The following is a 21,070-nucleotide window of genomic DNA, read 5'->3' on the forward strand; positions in this document are numbered from 1 at the left end:
TTGGGGTTTAAAGCCCCAGCATTTCCCATCTGTCAGTTCTCATTTTAAGTTCATCACATACCCATTTGCACTTCTCTCTCTCTCTTTACTCCATTTCCAATATCTAAATTCTTTATAGAAATTTGTGTTTGTCTCCTAGGCCCCAGCCCTTGAAGCCATGGGCTCGCAGCTGGCAGGAGGGCACAGGGGACAGCAGAGCTGGGGACACCATGGGGGTGGCTCATCCTGGGGACACCAACCATGGCTCACACATGGGGCTCTCAGTGATGCTGCACAGTCTGGAGAGGAGCCTGCAGGGCTGAGGAGAGCAGGCAGCCATGTCTACTCCTAATGGGAATCCCTGGAGACAGACCACACAGCCACTAATTTAATTGAAACCAGGTAGAAGGAGAGACATTCCTGCAAGGATGCAGTGAACAGGAACTGCTGGTGATGAGCTTTTTTTCCTTCTGTTACATCTTGTAAAGCCACTTTTATATTTTTCCTGTTTAACCTGATCCATTGCAAAGCTTTGAATGGAGTGGTGAGGGAAGTGAGATGCAGGTAAGCCTAATCCTGAAGTTTAAAATTACTAACAAGTAGGGAAACAGATTTGTCTGGGATCTGAGAGAAGCTCTTTGTTTGGTTGGATTATGGGATTGGAGAGGGAGCTGGGAAGCTTGAACAGAGTTCTATGACAATGGCAGACAGAATGCAGTCTCCAAAGAGACAACCAAAGTCCTGCTGGTGAAAATACCAGCTGGTTTACAGGTGAACAGGAGCTAAAAGAGCTGAGAAACCACACAGGAACCTGTTCCTTTGTCTGTGATCAGGTGGTAGGAAGGGCTGAGACAGCTCAAGGACCTAAAACCCAGACCACATCTCCAGGAAAGCTCTAACTAAAAAGAGAAGTTGGGAGACATAAACAGGAGAGAGACAGGAAGCTTCATTCTTTCACAGATAAGAGCTGGAAAAAAAATATCCTCCTGAGGATTTTAACTACACTGAAGTAACAGGCTGAAGATACAGAAAGATCTGTTATTAGTATTTTTCTCTAAGACTAAAAAATTATCCTGCACCTTGCATGAAGTGAGAAAGAAAAAACTGAAATATAAAGCTCAGCAGCTGCAGTGGGATTTTGTAGAAACCTTTGGATACATCTCTGTAAGACTAAATCTGAATCAAGCTGAAGGAATTCTTGTGACATACATTTGAAATAACCACCAAGCTTGAGGATGATGAGGAGGGAAGGTGATAGCACCTAGCAAAAGGCAGCTGCCAGCCTGTGGAAATCTGGAAGGAAATAGGTCAGGGGGAAGGGTTTGAATCTGTCATCAGCCTTCTATTGCTGAACAGCTCCTGTCCCTTGGAGGGAGAGCTGAGTGTGGGACTGGGGGAGTGTTTATTTATGGCAGAGGCACAAAGCAGGGTTTCATTGCTGTGGGATGGCACAAAGGACATGCCTGCCTGTGGCAGTGATGGTCCTGAGAAAACTGGTAGGGGATTTAGGAGCTGTATTGTTCAGTAGTGATGCAGCAACATCAACCTGGCCTGGCTGATGCTGTGCTCTGGCTCCTGCAGGGAGTGGAGCCAGCAGGGCCAGGCAGGAGAGGGAGGCAGCAGAGCTGTCAGAAACACAGCACTGAGAAGCATTAAAAGCAAATCTCCAGCAAAAATAAAGAGGAAGCTTCCTCCTGCAGCCTTGGGCACATGAGACCTGTGCTCTGTGGGCTGCTCCCTGGGCAGGGAATGAAGTTTCCTCCGTTCCATAGGTTCCTGTATTCTCCTTGCCCAGAAACACAATCAGGAAAAAAAAAAAAAACCAAAATAAATTACTGCCCATTGCAAATGGGTTAATTTCCTGATATTCCCTCAACAGCACAGGACAAATTGCATGTTTTAAGTGTAGGAACAATTTTGGATTAGGAGGAATAGCAGCAAGAACCTTTGGATCATAAATTCAGGTCTTCAGCTCTTGATATGATATGTAATTAATTTCATAAATGAGTCAATTGTGGCTTGAAACTGTTTGTATTTCTCATCCTGTTACTCCACCTGGCAGGCTGGTTAAGAGTCTCACTTTTTAAATTATTAAAAACATCCTAATTCCAGCCTGAATGTATTTCTAACCATGAAATACAACTTGTTTTTCAATCATCTGCCTTAGCTTGATGTAGTTTACTATCACATTTTACCTTTTTCCCACTGATTCTCTTGTATAAGTCATACCTGGCTGCTTAAACCTGCTGTCTTTTAAGTTTAGCAGGTTGTTTGGTCTCTTCTTGTGGCACACACTGTCATTTCAACAGCTTCAGAGCTATCCCTTTTGTGGAATCCTCTCTGGATAAGCCACTCCTGAACACTTGTGGTTGTAATTGTAAATATCTTCCACATGGAATCTTGACAGTGCTTTCCACAGTAGCATAAATATTTTATGTTACTTAAATTCTTATAGTTCAAGAACAGATTCTGGTTTCTGAATGCCTCATTTCTTCTTCTGTTTAGTGCTTTGAGACATTTATCCTTAGGTTAGGACTGGTGGGGATCTGTTCCTCTACACTGAAATGGCATTTTGTCAGGAAACTTAAGGAGCTTGTGTTGAACATGGTTTTCATTTACTTTCCCCCTAAAAAAAACCCCATAGATTTATTAAAAAATAGAAGTTGAAAGGAACACTTGAGTTTTAAGGAAATGACAATTCAAATGACAGATGTTACAGAAAATTTAATGCTATGCAAGATGCTTCAGGTGACTAGACAGTAAATAAAGTACAAAAGAAAAGGGAAAATAAATGTTCTTAAATAGTGCTTGAAGAATGTAGACTCAGAAGTGATGAGCTTTAGAGGCTGATTTTTCAGATTTTAACAGCTTGCTAGTTACATAAGATACAGAGAATCCTTGGCAGAGCAGTCCAGCAAGAAGGCAGAATACACATGTGGGGATAACTATCCTAAAAATAATCTGGAAGTGCTGGATGTTGGATTGGGTCCAGCTGAGATATTAGAATCAAAACCAAGAGCAGATAACCTTTTGTGGTTACCAGAAGGAGAAAAAATATAGGTCAATGTGTAGAAATAGCCTTTCATCAAGCTCATAATTTTTCTGCTTCACTTCCAAAACTTTCATCCCCTTTGGTGGCCTTGTCCAGGGAGCAAAACATGGGATCCCAAGCTGAATTTTAGAGGCTCCATTATTTTTGCATTCTGTAAATAGGATTTGTAGCAAATTGCTGTGGCAAGTGTTGTCACTGAGGAGAGTTTTATAGATCATAAGGTGACAATAGCTTTTCAATTAAGGTGCCATTAATTCAGGCATCAAAAACTCTCATTCATAAGAAACAAGTCTTGATTATTCTCCTGTACCATATTTGGTCCTAGAAATGGACAATTGGGATGTGAGTGAAGAAGCAGCAGCTCACAAACTGCAGGAGCACTGGCCATCAGAGCTTTGCAGTGAATTTGACTGCAAGCATAATTCACCTCCTTGTTTTCCCCTAGTTTTTTCTTCTTTTTCAGCTATTCCATGGCTACCCAAATCTTGTAATATCCTCTCAGGGCTGGTTTGATGGTGATGTGACCACATAGTCTGTAATGTCTGTGATTCAACTTCATAGCTGTCAGCTCTTACAGACTTTTATAGTAACTGCAAACAGCAAAACCACAGAAGTTTCAATTGCCTTTAACTGAGCTCTTGGTCATGTTGCAAAAATTATCCTATTGCTTAGAAATCTGCCACAAGAAACTGCCCCTGTAAGGCTATTTAACAAGGCCTGTGGTCCAAAATAGGTTATCTGAGTTTGACTGAAGATTAAAGGACCTATTGAATTAGGAATTCATAATTTTCCTGAGCTGGTTTAAGTGATCATAGTAATATGCAACTAGAATTTATTTTCATTAATACTCTTAGTTCTAAATTTAAAAACCGTGATTTAGTGCTGGTTGAATCTATTCTTTCTCCCATTTTTGTTTGTTTATTAATTTGGAAGAATGTTGTGGAGGACTAGCAGTGGAACTGAATTTGCATAGATAAACACAATAATTAAGAATGCTATTACACCATTAATTTAAAAATGAAATGGTGGGCATGTTAGGAAATTAAATCTTTCTGTGAGGACTGAACAGGAATTTATGGTGTGAACCAAAATGATTTGTTCTTTCATGTAAAAGGCATCTGATTAAGGTCAGCCTGTGAGCAGAAATGGTTCCAATCTGCAACTGAAAAACTGCACCACTGTCTGCACTAGAGATTAGAGCTGGCTTGATTTTATGCACATTTGGTCAACAGATGGTCAAACTATTCTGTGGGCATTCTGGCAGTGTAGAAGTCTGCACATCAATGACAAAAAAACATCACAGGAATAAGTAGAATGTCAGTGTTCATCTGAGTAGAATGAGCACCCAGTGTCAGCTTCTTGAAAAGTAGTGTAGTGGGCTGACTTGGAAGGAGAAAACCTGGAATAACATCACATTGTTGCTTAATTAGCCAATGTCATTCATTGTGATAAGATTGAAAGAACAGAAAGGCCATGAGGCTCATATAAAAGATAATGCTGTTGGCCTTTGGCCAGAGCAGTTAGCTAATATTTTCTGTCTCGTTGGATTGTTACCTTAGAAATAAACAAATATAAAAAAGATACTCTGTGAATAATTCTTCTGCTCAATTTCATTTGGAAAGAATACTATACAAGTCATGTTTCTCTAAACACAGTAGAAATAAACAACAGCAGGCAGTTGCTGGTCTGATATGCCCAGGAATGCTGGCACCTTCTTCAAGGTCACTGTTTTAATATACAGTCTATCTGGCAATGTGAGTTAAGGTATTTCTCTCTCCTGCCTTTGCATCACCCTTGTGACTGTGCCACAGCAGTTTTCCCTTCTCCAGCCCCTATTCCATCTGGGCTGTTTTTCCAACTGTCTCAGGGGACTGAGACTGCTTGAAAGGAAAAGAGCAGAAAATCTGAAAGGGAGAGAGAAAAACTGTTGCAACACAGCTGAAGGAGAGGCTGTACTGGGGTGAGAATCTGTGTGGGGAGCAGGGAGAAATGTGAGGATCTTTGGCTGGAATTTTCACCATTTTTAGTTGTGAAATCCAGTGGTTTTGTTGTTGTGTCCATCACTGCTCCTCTGGTGTTTTGATCCTTTTCCTCCTCTTTAGCCACAGCTGAAAGCAGCCTTACTCCCAGCCCTGCTGTTTGTGATCAGCCTTCGTGACATCTCCTAAGCCCATGGGATTTAATTTCTGACCCACCTTGAATGGGGCAGTGTTTCATAGGTGCCTTCCCTTTTTCCTATGGTGGGAAGGAGCAGAACTCCTTTTTCTGAGCAGGCTCCTTTTAGCAGGGTGGTGTTGTCATCACTTTAACATTCCTGATGAATGTGTGCAGATCAAAGATGGCTTTTGATGGTGCCTATTAACAACTTTTAAAATGGAAGTGCAAACCTGTCTCCTTGAATAGAAGGAGCTGCTGTTGATTGCACTGTCCTGAGGTGGTGGTACCAGACTGGAGCTTTTGGCACCTGTTTGAAAGGGCAGAGAGGGTGAAGGTGTTCAGCTGCTGTGCCCCCATGGACCAAGGCCATGGGCACAGTGTCCCCATAGCACAGATGCCATGGACAGCCTGTCTGAGCTGCACAGACCCCACTGTGGCTCAGAACACAGCTGTGTGAGGGGTTTTTAACCTGGCTGCTCCCAGAAGGCAATAATCTCATCGTGGTGTTGTTTGCACTGTTAACAAGGCGATGTCTTTTGCACACATTTGGTTTTAGTTTAGTGACAGAGCTTGGGTAGGATTTAAACAATACAACTAATTACTGTGCATATTCAAAAGATAAAAGAGTGCCCTTAATGTGTTATTCATAACATGGAGCATAAGAACATTATGAGGCTAGGATTGTCTTTAAATATTAATTTCATGGTAGCCATGGATGCATTAGACTCTTGTAAAGAGCAAAAACACTGAATGCAACTCTTAAAATTTTTCCATGCAGTTGACTTTTATAAATGTTTTTATTCTCTAGAATGGAGGAGACAGTGAGAAATCTGCTGCAGAGCCAAGGATCCCCAGGCCAGCATGGAGAAGGAACTGTCAATATCATGAAGGTATATCAGGTATTAGTGACTTATTACCTGTTTTTTCATGATAGAAAAGTTCTTTAAAACAAAAATCCCACTGCTGAAACAAATATCTGGCATTGTTTCCTCTGTTTGTTTATTAATTATGAATACTTGTAAGTGGTAGCTGGTTCAACCTACATTTTCCCAGGTGTTCTCTCAGCAGAGTTGAATGTTTTTCACTTTTATTGTCCTTGTGTTATCTGCTGTTGCTGCTCCTCATAGTTCACAGAGGACAAAGAAACTAGTTTTGAAGCCTTTATTAAAACACTTAATATTTTAAGTCATATGTTCCAGCATCTCTAGTAAACATAGGAGTTTTTGACAAGTTGACCTTCAGATTGTGATGGATAATTTTACCACTCATGTTCTTATTGGGTGTGGGGATCCCTATCAAGCTCCCCAGTTTCATATCCCTGCTAGTGGCAGGTGCATTTTATCAATTTCACTGGGGGTAGAGAAAGTGTCTCAGGACAGAGTTTAGGAGAGAAAGATTTCAGAGGTTTTTCAAAGGGAACCAGGTCTGTTTGTAAGACAGAAGAGCTTTACGTTTCCCTGACAGACTGTTGCATTCAACCTAAGATGGTGGAAAACCTTTTAATTTAAGAGTCTGGAAACAGGAGTGAGATACATCTCAGTTAATCAAATATCAGGCACATGAACTCTTAAAAATATCACTTCTACTTAATGAAGTCAGTCCTGTGCTGTATCTTTATAAACAGAATAAGCATTCTTATAAAATACTGAAATAATATATTAAAGTCTATACCAGGTAGTGATCCATCAGATAAAACACTTTTCAAAATTTTGAGTTATATTAGTTCATTCTTACAGCTGATGGATCAAAAATACAGCAGTATAGCTAAACAAAAATGTATATTAAAGAGTATTTATCACTGTAATTACATTTTCATTTTCAGCTTGGGTTGAAGAGAAAAGAATCTTTTAGTTTAACCTTCAATGTAATCAAATTTTCTTGTTAAAATGATAGCCTGTAAAATTTAATTTCAGGACAAATTAAATTTTTTTGTTGAGGTTATAATAGAACATAGTTCTTTTAGAAACTGTTGACAAAGGCATCTCTATTTCATGCACTATCTTTTTGGGGTGCAAAATTGAAACTCAGTTCTCTTCTCTTATTTCTGTATGGGTTTAAATCCATACATCCTGCTCACTCCTGTCACCACACAGGGGTTGTTCTGAAGTGGGCTTGATGTCAAGCTTGATGTCAGTCTCTCTTCAAGGTGGATTACTTGTCTGCCCCTGTCTATTCATAACAGACATCTGGGATGATTTTATTATCTGCTTTTCTCTGTGCTGTCTTACTGTGGAAACCCCAGTAAGGTGGTACCACAATTAGGCTTCAGCTTCTTTGGGTTTTGTTTTTGAACTCTCAAGAAAAAAAAAGAAAAAAAAATACTGCAGTTGTGTTACATAGAACTGAGAGTTTGGGGTTTTCTTAATTTTTCTTTTGGGCAAAAAACTGGAAAAAAAATTAGCTATGTGGTTTTTTAAATTGGAGATTTTATGCTGCTTTCCTAGAGGGCAGATAAGGCAATCATTCCAATTTTGGTGCTTCTATAATTCTGTGTAGTTTTTTTCACTATCTTTATTTAGTTCTTAATTTATCAGAGAAAAAAAAAAAAGAGAATTTGAGTATGATCTTGAGCTTTCTTCTCCTTCTGGGCCACACTGATATAGATATTCATTGTCTCCAGCCAGGTAGGAGAGAGGACACTGTGGTGTGCTTTGTGTAAAATCATTGGGTTTATTTTCTGATCAGCAAAACAACAAGGCACTTGTTGTTCTTGATGCAAGAACAGTTCTTCCATTTTCCTTCAGCTCTAGCAAATGGACACCTTCTGTTCCTTTCTCTCAGGACTCAAGGTTTTGTTTGAATTTGATGGGTGGTACTTTGGGCAAATTCCTCAAACTAGAGCTTTTCTTTCTTTCAGAGTGAAGCTCTTTCTGTCCCAGGGCCCTGAAACACCCATATTCCTGTGTCTCTGGGATTATTTTAGTGCCTAACAGCTTCCTTCCCTTCCTGTCCTCTTCTTGTTCCTGGGAACATTTTCACTCATGATATCTCTCAGCTTGTTTTTTAGCCATTTTCATTGCTTGAGTATTGCCGGTATGCAATCTTCTTTGCTTAGGAATTTCCTCTCCTAGTCCATGACTCAGAAGCAATGGGTTTTCCTCTCCTGGAGGAATAGGTAGGCTGCTGCATCACACACCAGTCTGTGGCTGGTAAAACAGGTCAGGGATGCAGAGCATTTTTGTGTTGTGAGCATTGTGGCTTTTTTTCTTTCTGGATGTCTTTTTGAGTCATCTATCCTCAGGTCCCTTTTGTTCACTTTTATGAAAAATGTGAACAAATGGCTTTTTTTTCTAGGAATTTCAAGGAATGGCTGCATTGCCATAGCCTGGGATGTAGGTCAGAGATGGGGTCACTGGGTGTGTGTTTGTTACAGTCACACAGTGAAAGCTGGGCAGTGACCACGGGTCACAGACTCACCTCATACCTGAAAGGGTCCTCAAAACAGGCACTTGGCAATGAATCTCTGGCCTGAAATGTTTACAAAGCATTTTAATATTGAGAAATATATTAATGAAGCTTTCTGTGAATCATTAATATGTTACTGAAGCCAGCTGTGTGGAAATTATGGACACACGTACCATTTAAACAGATGATGGATCTTAAATCAGTGCTGTGTCCAAATTCAGCAAGATACATCAATATTGCAACAAAGACATTTCATTTGTATTCCTCCAAATGGACTCAGGCAGTTTTTTGATATATTTATGAGCATAATTCACAAATAGGAATAGAACCTGAAATGTAAAACCCAGGTAATGTTCCTTAAAAACACCAAATGTAAAACCCAGGTAATGTTCCTTAAAAGCACTGATGTATTCAGGTTTTTGGGAACATGATAACTGTATTATCAACCTGTGTTTGTGAAGGAAGTTTAAATGGAATTTTTATGTTATATTCATATGCATACAGAAACCTTATTGAATGTATAACTACTAACATTGTTCTGAAAGCCATCCTCTACAATCAGTTACCTTATGGAACATATCCTGAACCTCACATTTTATCTGTGATTAGTGTGATATCATCAAAACTGTTTGATCAGTTGGTTCAGCAGAGTAAGAGATTTTAGTGCAGATTCAAAATTCTGTGTTTCATAAAAAATGGGGATAAATTAGGTGATTTCCAGTGTGACTTACCAACATATGTCCCATATTCTTTGACACAGTGGTGAAGTTTGTTGAAGTAAATATCTGAATATCATAAAAGATAACTGCACAATAAATGCTTTTGATCTGTTGAACATTGTCTATATAGTTTTTTTAACAAATATAATTATTGTTCTGGGATGTATGAAATTGAGTTATTATTATAATACCAGAATGCCTGACTCCAGAATAAATATTCTTGCTAATGAACTTTAAATGTTGCATAGTGATAATGTTAGAATAATAACAATAAGAAGGTGAAGCCTAAAGCATGCAATGTTATTGCAATATTTTGTTGGGTCTTGCCAGTATTCTTACTTAAGGCAAAATACTCCAACTCTTTCCATAGAGCTACATGCCCTTATGGGATTTTAATTTGCTGGACTTCCAGATGAGTTATGTGATTTCTTTTTGGTAAATAAATTAAGACGCAGGATTGTAAATAAAATTCTCCTTTGTTATAATTTTACATAATAATAAAGGGAAAAATTGTAATGAATGCTTGCATAAATGTAGACAAGAGTGCATGTTATTTGAATAGCCTTAACCACCATATTTTTACTTTAAATTTTATTTGACTAAAAGACTCTACTATGCATTATCTTTATGGTGTTTCCAAGAGACATTGACCACCTAAAAATAAGGTCATGAAGGGCCAAACCAAGAGCTCATGTATTCCCCAGAAATAACTGTGTGCAGTTCCTGAACCCCAGACTTTAAACCAATCACCCCACAGACTTTCCTTCCTGAGCTTGCCCTTGAGATTTGGCTATCATAAAACTTTCCTGTTTGATCATGATGCTGGATACTCTTAGTAGAGTCTTACCTGATTACAGATCACTCAAAGACTGGAAGGGGTTTTTAACTCATTTTGACTTTGTCTGTGTACAGTGATTTAAGTAGATGAGGAAGAGAATTTGTTGTAAGTTCACAATTTAATATCATTCTGAAATTGCCCACATGAGCACTAAAGCTCAGGACAGACATGGTACAGTCACATTGGGGAGGTAAAAACATACACAAGTGATACAGGCACACTTCAGGTGGCATTGTTGGCCACATCAACCCCATTTTTTGTCTGCATGCTTTTGTGTTACTCAAGTGTGGAGCAGTTGTTGTGGCTGTCACTTCTAATTTGCACAGCCGTTGGTGTCAACAGCTCTTTCACGAGAGGAAAAACTGTAACCATTGGCAATATAATTTTATCTTAACACAAAAATTATACAAGCTTATTGTTCAGGCCATTGATATGTAACATTTTACAGATAGGGGCATGGCCATGAATTGAAAAAAAGGCACTAGTTGAATTCCCTAGCTAAAACCCACGTAGGATTTTTAATGCTAACTTCTATTGCAGGAAGAGGGTATATATCCTTAAACATCTGTCTCGCCCTCAGGGGACTGCATGAACCAAGCCTCCTAAGCTGCTAGGGAGTACATCCTAGGCAAATATTGGCAGATTTGTGTCTCACAGAGAAGGGCAGAGACGAGCCATCCTCGCTCTTGGGAGCTCCACTGGAAATCCTGGGATGTCAAGGACGCAAGCATTTGCTGTTGGACTGCTTTTCCATACAGAGAAATCCAGGGATAGCTCAGTAACAATTTAATACCTTATGGCTTTTTGTAGATTTGCACCATGATGCAAAGATTTTGGTAAATATTTAACCAAAATGAGGTTGGATTCTCTACCCCCAAAAGAGGGTGATTGTGCTCCTGAGGCATTGTTCAAAATTTCAGTTTTGTTGCAAAGAGTTTTCCCCTTTTTGTTGTTTGTGATACCGAAGCTCATCAATGGAGTTGTGTGTAACACAGCAAAGCCTCATAAGTGAAATGTGCCATTTGTGTGCATGTTTGTCAGAAAGCAGGCTGTTCTTTCTTCCCAGTCGTGGAGTCACAACATTTTTTGTGTTGGAAGAGACCTTAAAGATCATCTCATCCCACTCCTTGCCATGGGCAGGGAAACTTTCCACTGGACAGGTTGTTCCAATGCCCATCCAAACTGACCTTGGCTACATCTCAAAACAAAGAACTACCAAATTAAAGAGAAAGGAAACAAGGATGTCTGTACTGACACAAGAGTTACCCATATATTTGATTATATCCCATCACCCACAGCTTTTGCCTGACTGACCATCTTTCTTGCTATTCTTGCTATTCTGTTGAGAATGCAAAGCCAATCCTTGAAGTACCAAGTTTGGTGAAGGATAGATGAGGTCTCCAGATACAGATCTACATTTTCACAGTGCACAGGGTGCCATTATGCTACCACTTTAATCCATCACACATCCTCTAGATATCTACAGTATCAAGAGGCCAAGATTGACTGATTTGATGGTACTATATTGTATTACACTGACTATAATTCTAGTTTACATTTCTCTCTTCTATACTGTGTTTCTGTTTTTTGCTGTATCTTACTTCTGTTTCTAACTTTGGGAATGAATCCACAAAAGTCACCCATTGCCTGAACATGAATGTTTCACTTTCCCCAAATGAATGAATTTATACATGGTCAAGTGGATTGCTCTCTCCCTACTTCCCCATCTCCATAAAAGATACTATTCATTCTGCATTTTGACATAATTTCCTTGATATTTTCCAATCAGCAGTAAGCAGCACTAGTTATAAAATTTTTAAAAGTTGAAAAAAAATCTAAAATTTTGCTTATTTTCTAAGACAAAAAAAAAAGGTAATTATGCTGAATTCACAATCATTTTATCTTTGAAAATTATTTTAACAAAAGCACTCACTTAGCAGTACACCAGTAAATTTCTTTTGGAAAGAAAGTGTGCTTCTGATCAGGAAAAGTTAAGAAAGTTAATCTGAATTCCAGTAATGTACTTGAAAAGTTGAAGTTTTGATCTAATCTGCAATGATTCTTCCTACATCTTATTTTTGCATGAAGATGAATTCTGATTTTTTTTCAGAAGTTTTTCTTACACTGCTGGGAGACATAAAACTGTTCCCTGGCACTTACAAAAAAATTTCCTGGTAATGGAATAATATACCAGGTTTTTTCTTCCTAATCCCATGGGTAACTTCTTAGGTCAGCTTCTGCAATTGTGCTTATGGTGAGAACTAGTCAGCTAATACACTGATTTCATTCCAAAATACTTTGAAAGGAAAATTGACTTATTTCTAGCAACTTAAATCCAGAGGAATTTCTTTTTGCCTCAATTGCTGTTACATAAAATTTACTAAATTTGAATTTCAGAATAGTTTGGCTTATTTCTAGTTCAGTCAAAGGAAGATATTTTAATACTATAGCTTTAGTCAAGTGTAGTTACTGTAATACATACAAACCCTTTCACAAAAGATTAAATGCTACATACAGCTTTCCTGGAAGGAAAGATTACTACGTTAAGTATGATAGTATAATGAACCAATTTCTAAGGGAATATCTGTGTAAAAAATCACAGTGAATATTATTCTCCTATTACCTTATCTAGCTACATGAAGAAGGAGCAGCTGCTTAAAAAGGTTCTTTTTTTTTTTTCCTGCTGGTAACTTTGCTAATCAGTGTGACTGAAGGTTTCCATTTTGAGCAGGAAAAAACACTGTCCTGCCCCTGCTGAGCCTGAAACCTGGCCTGGGGTTTCAGTCCTGGTTCCTGCTCTGCAGTGCCAGAGGTGGCTCTTGATGATGGGAATTCCATTCTCAGGGGCAGGAGCTGGCACTGGGACCTGGGGACAAGAAATCCCATCTCCTCCTGCTGATCTGAGGAGCACATTCCATCCTCAAGTGCACTCTGAAGGTTTTCTGCTCTTTTCCAATCTGAACTTTTTCAAAAGAAATATGTTTGTGCTGCATGGAGCGGCCAATAAAAGCATCATTGGGAAATTTATTAATGCTGCTGCAGAGCTGTTCAGCAGGGATGATAGCTTGTACTGGTGGGGAGTGTTCTGAGTGGAGAATAATGTGGAGAACATTTAGATTGATACAGGGGTGGAGGGAGGCACATATCAGAAACATAAAGTATGAACTTGCTCCCCTTATCCATCACTAGTGTTTAATCTAGGGAATGCTGCTGCTCGCTCTGCTTACTTTGGAAGTGAAATCCAGAGATGAAAAAGAAGAATCTAATATGTTTTTCTGACAAGGGTAATGTTAAATCATGAACAATTTGGGATGTTTCTGTAAACTTTTGTGATATGTTGCATTCCTTTGTTTACCTTCAATTTTGGTCAGCTTGTTCTGAACAAAACCTGTTAGCTAAACAAAAATGTATTATCATTACACTTACTGATGTGCTGTCTAAAGCAAAAGCTATATTTTAGTTTCTCCTTCCACTGGGAGAAAAGAAAGCAACAGAAAACAGCTGAATATATAGATAAAAGCAAGGAAGGTTAAGCAGAAGTCATATTTGTAGCCTTATACTCAAAGATAATTCCAATTGCATATAATTTTAGTTGCATTTATTTTTTTTTATATATTGGAACTTGCTTGTTCAGTTATGATTTGGTTTGTGTTTTTTTTCAGGTCTGGGTTATTTTGTTTAATTGGATTCCCATTGGGAAATAAAGAAAAATATTATTTTTTTTAATTGCATATGGAAAAATGTATTCAGATCACAGAGATATCTCTGGTTGCTCTTATACTGAGAGTCCTGCAGGACACACTTACTTCACCTTAGACTTAACATATGTATCTTTTACCCATCAGGTTTTGCTAAATGTGAATGGTTATAAAGCATATCAGAAGGTACTGTGAATTTTCAAAGGGTATATTTAGGAAAAAGAGGCCGTGGTGGGGGAGAAAGAGGAGCAAGGTGACACTGGAAAACAAATTTAAACTTGTTGGAATGTTAAGACTGTGGTGCTTGGAGCAATTTCTGCCTTTTTTCAGCTTGTGCAGTCAGACTGAGCTATTTGTGCATAGCTTGAGGCTGCTTTTTTAATGAAAGTACAAGTAAACCCTCATCTAAAGCTTTTATCTTCATCAACAGTCTAGAAATTCTTATTTTATGGTGCTCACAGTGAATGGTGTTGAGCACTAGGAGGTCTGCACTGGAAACAGTGCTGAAAAGACATCATCTGAGAATGCATCAAGTCTGTGGAATGGTCTGGCAAGGAAAAGCATTCACAATTTATAAATACACTGTTGTGGTTTGACTGCAGCTGGCAACCAAGCCCTATAGCCCAGAAAAAAAATTCAAAACCCCAGAAGAAAAAAAAAAAAAACCAAAAAACCCAAAACCCCAAACCCCACAAGAAAATCAGGAGGGTAAAAGTGAGACGGCTCTAACTATCTGCTTGAAAAATCATTGTGTGTATTGCCTTACGGAAGTTTTACGACACTGGCGCCTTACGGCACCGCCTCTTTTACGACAGTCGCGCTTTACGGCACCGCCCCTTTCACGACAGTTACGACAGTGTCGCTTTACGGCAGTTTTACGACAGTCGCGCTTTACGGCCCTGCCCCTTTTACGACAGTTACGACAGTCGCGCTTTACGGCCCCGCCCCTTTTACGACAGTTACGACATGTCCGGTTTATCTCGGCTGTTTGAGGGGCCTGAAAAGGCCCGGGGTGGCCTTGGGGCAGCCCGCGTATCGAAGGACGAGAAGAGGCTTCAGTTCTTCTTTCGGTTTTTATGTTTATTAATTGTTTATCTAAAAGATGTTCTTTCAGCCGAACAAAGATCTGCTCAGCAGTCAGCCATGGGCACACTGTGCCGTCCCCCGGACCGCCACGTATCTTTATACCCATTGTTACGTATACAATATTTATCATTTTTCCCCAATACCATCTATTCTTGTAACTCGGCGTACTCTCAGTAATAACCAATCCAAAGGTCCCACCGTGGCCAAAGAAGATGGAGGAGAAGAGGAAGAAGAAGGAGGACAGGACACACCCCAATTCCTCCATCTTACTCCTCCAAACCCCCTGTACATAAATCCTAAACCCTGTTTCTCACCCTCTAATTAGCTAATCTTTTCGCCATTCACCCTGGTGAAGTCCTCTTATCTTCATAAAGGTATCGTCTCCCGTGTAGGGTCAAAGTCCTGCCACCAGACACTTCTGGCAACATTCCAGGACTCCCGAGCCCCCCAAGGGTGGTCTCGGGGGCCCGGCATCCCAGGACTCAGATCCTGAGATCCCACAACGACAGTCGCGCTTTACGGCAGTTTTACAACAGTCGCGCTTTACGGCAGTTTTACAACAGTCGCGCTTTACGGCCCCGCCCCTTTTACGACAGTTACGACAGTCGCGCTTTACGGCAGTTTTACGACAGTCGCGCTTTACGGCCCTTTTACGACAGTCGCGCTTTACGGCACATTTATGACAGTCACGTTTTGCGTCCCCGCCTCTTTCACGACAGTTACGACAGTGTCGCTTTATGGCAGTTTTACGACAGTCGCACTTTACGGCAGTTTTACGACAGTGTCGCTTTACGGCAGTTTTACGACAGTCGCGCTTTACAGCCCTGCCCCTTTTACGACAGTTACGACAGTCGCGCTTTACGAAAGTTTCACGACAGTCGCGCTTTACGGCCCCGCCCCTTTTACGACAGTCCCGCTTGACGGCTGTTTTACGACAGTCGCGCTTTACGGCAAGCCTCCCCAGCCTTTACACATCAGCCTTGTTTTCCACAGATCTCCAAACAGCCCTCAAAGCCCTCTTCTGGCTCCTGTGCCACCCCTGCTACTCACTTCAATCGTCTTTCCCCACACATGGGCCTGATTCACTCCTTTCCTTCCTGTCCCAGGAAATGGTAATTTTTGCTTGATCTCTAGTGGCCTCGGGAGCACGCCTGTGCCAGGGTGTAAAGAGTCCTCTGAACTATGCTCATGTGTTGAAATCCCAAGCACACTGAATCCAAGCCAGCAGAAAAGGGAGACACTCTTCAAAATCTATGTTGAGCATATCTGTTATCTGTGTTGAGTTTCCTTTTAAAATTTTAAAATAGATAATCACTTTCATTCATCCTCAACAGTCATCAGTATCATCTCAGATAAGCAAAATGGGAAGGATGCTAATTAACATAATATACATACAGTTGAGCCTTTGTTTGCCAAGAGACATGAATTACCTTATCTAGCTAGAAGAAGAAGGAACAGCTTCTTAGAAATGTTCTTTTTTTTCCTGCTCATAACTTTGATAATCAATTTAACTGAAGCTTTTCATTTTGAGAAGGACCCAGGAACAAAGGAGCTCCTGGACACTGCTCTGCCACTGCTCATGGGTTGAGAAAATAATAGTTTAGTAATGGAAATGTTAAAACAACAACAACAAATTGTGATGGAAAGGGAGATAGCAGAGGGAAATAAACCCCAAGAAAGAGAAGTGATGCAAATGTAAGCAGCTGCTCACTCCCTGGTGTCCAGCAGCCCCTGGGCAGTGTACCCCTGCCCTGTATGGCTGAGCAGGATGCTCCATATGCTCTGGGACATCCCTTGGGTCACCTGGGCTCAGCTGTCCTTGCTGTGTCCCCTCCCAGCTCCCTGTCCCCCCCAGCCCCTCGCTGATGGGGTGAGGAGCACAAAAGCCCCTGGGTCCGTGTAATGTAGGCACTGCTCAGCAGGAATGGAATATCTTGGTGTTGTCAACACTGTTTGCAGCACAAATCCAAAGCACATAGCAGCTACTGTGAGAAAAAAGAGCTGTAGCCCAGCCAAAAGCGGTGCAAACACAAACAATTCCGTGTGTGGATTGAAAATTGCAGTTTGGGTTTGGAGGGAGATCTGCCTTGATTGTAGAAAGTGTTGGAGTGTGTGGTGTAGTGTACTCAGATCACCACATTCACTAAAATCTAAGATAACTGCTCAGTAAATATCTTATTTACAAGGTCCTGTGGAAGCTCTGGGCACACCACAGAAAGCACCAAAGTGTTTTGAGGTGTTATCAGCATAGTTTGGGTTCCACATAGACTGGATTCTTGGATGCCTGTTACCACTGTCTCTCTATAAGAATAATTAATATTTACATTGTGAATATTTTTGGTTTTTTTCCTTAGTTAAGTGGTTTTCTGCAATCATAAGCACTATTTAATTATATATCTTACATATATTTTATTCTTGGTTGATTAATGTGTGATTAAAGTGTGGTTTTAGAAAATTGCAGGCATGACTATCAGAAGAATTTGAATTTGCTACCATTGTAAAGCCTTTGTCTCTAATAAATTTCAGAGTTGAAGAATTAAAAGGAATTCAGAAAAGAAGATCCCACTCAGGCATCACAATCTGACACCCAAAATTGAAATAGAGATCTTTTGTATCTGAGAGATCCTTACTGAATTGCATCTGAAAAACTTCACTTCTCTGAAGGACCTGTGCTTAGCACATGAAAATGATCTTTAGCTCCTACAAGCAAAGATGTCATTTCTAATTATTACTTATCACTTTCCAGACAAGCAGTTCATGTCATCCAATACTCTCTGGGAAAATCAGCATTTCAAAGATGTTGATCTTTTTTAATTCTTGTTTGGTTCAATCAGATTTTTTGTCACATGTGCTTGTGAAAGAGTACTTGTTTATAATCAGTGCTCTGGATCCCAGATCCAGTTATATCATTATTAGATTATGCTATCTTGTATTATTGTAGCCACTTGTCTAGTGCCTAGTCATAGTTTTCACCATAAAAAAGAGATTCTAGAATAATCTTTGCCAGCTACTTTTTTTTTTTTGTGCCTTCTGATGTTTACTTTTCTTGGTTTGCAATTTTATAACTGCAAATTAAAATATTTTTAAGTGAGCTCTCTTTTTTTTCCTTCTCCTTTTCCATGTGTGCATATGTGTAGTATTATTCCTAGAAAGCATCTTAGAAAGAAGAAAGGGCTGATGGTACTACCAATAAAACTTCTAAAGTAACATAATTTCTGAAATAATAGTTAAGAAATAGCTGGATAAGTATCCGTTCAACACTTCTCTTCCTTGAGAAGGTGACAGTTCTCACAGGAAAGACATCCCAATGACTAATTGTTAGGGTTAGCAGCCTTTTGCCTTTCTTGGGATGAAGAAAGAGGTAATTTCTGAAACAGGCAGTTTGTTCTCTTATCTTCTGAAAGCTTCTCTATGATCTTTTCCATCATTGTAGTTACTCTCTGTTTATCAACAGTTGAAACACCTTCTTGTTCAATATTCTGAAAGGTAGATGAAAGAGAGAAGAGAGAAAATTGGCTTTACATTCCACAGTTTCCAGTAAATTATCATTTGCAATTTCAGGAGGATTTCCTGCTGTCTTAATTTATTGTTCTTACTTTATTTATTAGTGGAAAGAGGGAATAGTATACTGCTCTCTGCTAGTTCAGCTAACAGAAATCCAGCTTTCTGATAAGTCTCAGTCAGGCCTCTGCATTGTCCAGCTTCATAGGTCAATGTCTTTAGTGATTTATATCTTTCCATTGATCCTGGATCATGGTTGCCATTCCTGGGCTGCAGGGACTGTTTCCATCCCTTATTTTCTATGGGCCATGGGGCCCATGGTGTTTCATTAAAGGGTTCATCATTACTGGACTGCTTGTTTGATTTATGAAGCAAACTGAGTACTTAGGAATAATGGTCAGGGCAGGATGTCATTTATGATTTGCAAAATGCTGTTGGTTTCAGAAGAACAATGGCAGTTTAAACCAGCCTGAGAAGCTTACACAATGTGGGGCTCCATTGTAAGTTTCTCATTAATTTCTGTGGGAAAGGGTCTACAGTGAGCAGCATAATCCTAGTTTCAGTAAGATTTGAATTTTTAATATTTTTATTTTCTCTTTGTTGACACAGAGCATTAGAGAAGTGTATGAGCCTTTACTGCAGAATTCTTATCAGGTGCTGTATTTGCATCCTCTCATGGTACAAGCATGTATCTTAAACTCATTGGTCTGGGGAGACCCAGAGTGGAGTTATTGCTTTTTCTTCCTCTTTTTTTTTTTTTCTTCTAAGTTGTTTTACTTCCAGAACACCATTTCCAACTGTTACCTTTTCCCAGAAACTGAACTGCACTGATCAGCAGGACAGCACTTACTCTGCCTTTGCTGGGCATTGCACCTGGGGAGGATTTTGTTATTCACTTTGAACACAGCCTGCCTGTAACGGTGCAGTATGTGAGGCATGAGCAGGGACTGCTCAGGAGTGGCAAAATATGCTCTTTATTTGAGATAACACCAGAAGTGTAGGAATTCAGGGAAAAAACGAGTAAGCTGCTTTACCCCATTGTTTGCTGCCTTCAGCATGCTCACTCCAGAGCCCTCCGTAGGATTTGTCCAGCATCCCCCAGGAGATGCACATTTCTTCCCCCAGCACTCAGCTCCTTTGATACTAACAGATTTTGCACACTCAAGAGGTTTCTGTTATTCCAAAAGCCTTTGTCACTCTAGGGATTTGGCTTTTAGCACAAAGGGTGCTTTCCAAATCCCTGCTTGCTTTCTGGAGTGTGGATTTTCCACTCTGCCCTCACTGGACATCACCCAGGTGGAACTGGTGAATGTGATGTGGCAGTCCCTCAGCACATGGGATGTCTAATCACAGTTTCTAAGGTTGGAAGTTTTTCCTCTGTTCTGCACCTTTCCCATGGCTGGAATGCTGGAAATCATTTATTATTGCTTAGCAGTAACTTCTTTGGGACTATGTGAGCTGTACTTCAACACTCAGGCAGAGGTAACAACAGTAAGTGTCATGAGGTTTTCAAGTGCACATCAGAGTGAAATAGGATGTGTGTTCTGATTATGCCACTAGTGTGCAAAGTTCATCTAATTTTGTAATTAGAAGATGAACCGGTTACTTTTTTTTTGTGGCTGGGATTTACTCTGAGAAGCTGCATTACTCCACTTTCTGTAATGAAATGTCATAACCTGTGCTTTCTTCTACTTGTCCTTTGAAATTGCTGCCCTGAGTTTGTGCAGCAAAGGTGACCCTGTGCATGTGTTTATGTTTTCTTCTATTGTTAGCCATATCCAATTCATGTCACATCCCCTCCTAAAAATAATAGTTTGTATTTGAATTGCATCTGAGATATACCTTTGTCATTTCTTTCCCCTGAGTTCATTGAAGTGTTTTATCTCAATGCACTCCTTAGGGCAACTTGAAGCAAAAATGGTTTAATGGCTCTTTTACAGATACTTGATTGTTGCATCACTGGGTAGCAAGAACAAAAAAAAAAGCCCAAGTACTATATTTATGTTTCCTTTGTGATCAGGATAGCAGTAATGTCGGAAACCTGATGGAATGGCTCTTTGACATCTGTGTTTTGGGGCTCAGAATGAGATATTTACACATGGTTTGTGTAAGGGTGTTTATTAATTACGCCCATAGCATATAAAACTAATTCCTGATTAAAGTTTTAACATAGTAATAGTTAATTTCTAAGCTAGTTAATATTTTAAAAAGATATTGTTGTGAATGTGATCCAGACTGCTGATTTTTAATTCAGCTACCTATGTGGGGTTTAGTAAAGACAATGCCTTGCTATTAACTCTCAAACAGTTGTATTTGCACATTATTCAAGCAGGATCAGTTCTTCATGAAGATGCACACTTCTGTGCTTAGAAAGATTGCATGTTGTATAGTATTTATGGGGAAAGCATCTCAAATCTGGGGTAGCTCAAAGATCATGAATGTCTGAGCTTTTGTACATAATTATCAGAAAGGCACACAAGGACTAGATGCTCATTGAAGGAATTCTCCAGATTTGTTCTGACACCCAGTATTTAATGTTGACTTACCTCACATTTTCCATTCTCAAGCTGCTCGTGAGTTGTCAGACTGCATCTGCTCATGCAGGTAGAGAAGGTAATTTGCAAGGTAGAGCCAG

The 21,070-nt window shown here is 39.7% G+C and overlaps 1 protein-coding gene across 1 annotated transcript in view; it reads left to right on the forward strand.

Moving 5' to 3' along the window:
- The window catches only part of NCKAP5 (NCK associated protein 5), a 226,366-nt gene that overhangs the window by 87,551 nt on the left and 117,745 nt on the right, over positions 1-21,070 (forward strand). The window contains exon 4 of the mRNA XM_064719088.1: positions 5,997-6,087. Within this exon, the coding sequence (XP_064575158.1) occupies positions 5,997-6,087 (91 nt within the window). The remainder of the gene's footprint in view (positions 1-5,996; positions 6,088-21,070) is intronic.

This window comes from Zonotrichia leucophrys, chromosome 7 (assembly GCF_028769735.1).
Source record: "Zonotrichia leucophrys gambelii isolate GWCS_2022_RI chromosome 7, RI_Zleu_2.0, whole genome shotgun sequence".
NCBI classification, from domain to species: Eukaryota; Metazoa; Chordata; class Aves; order Passeriformes; family Passerellidae; genus Zonotrichia; species Zonotrichia leucophrys.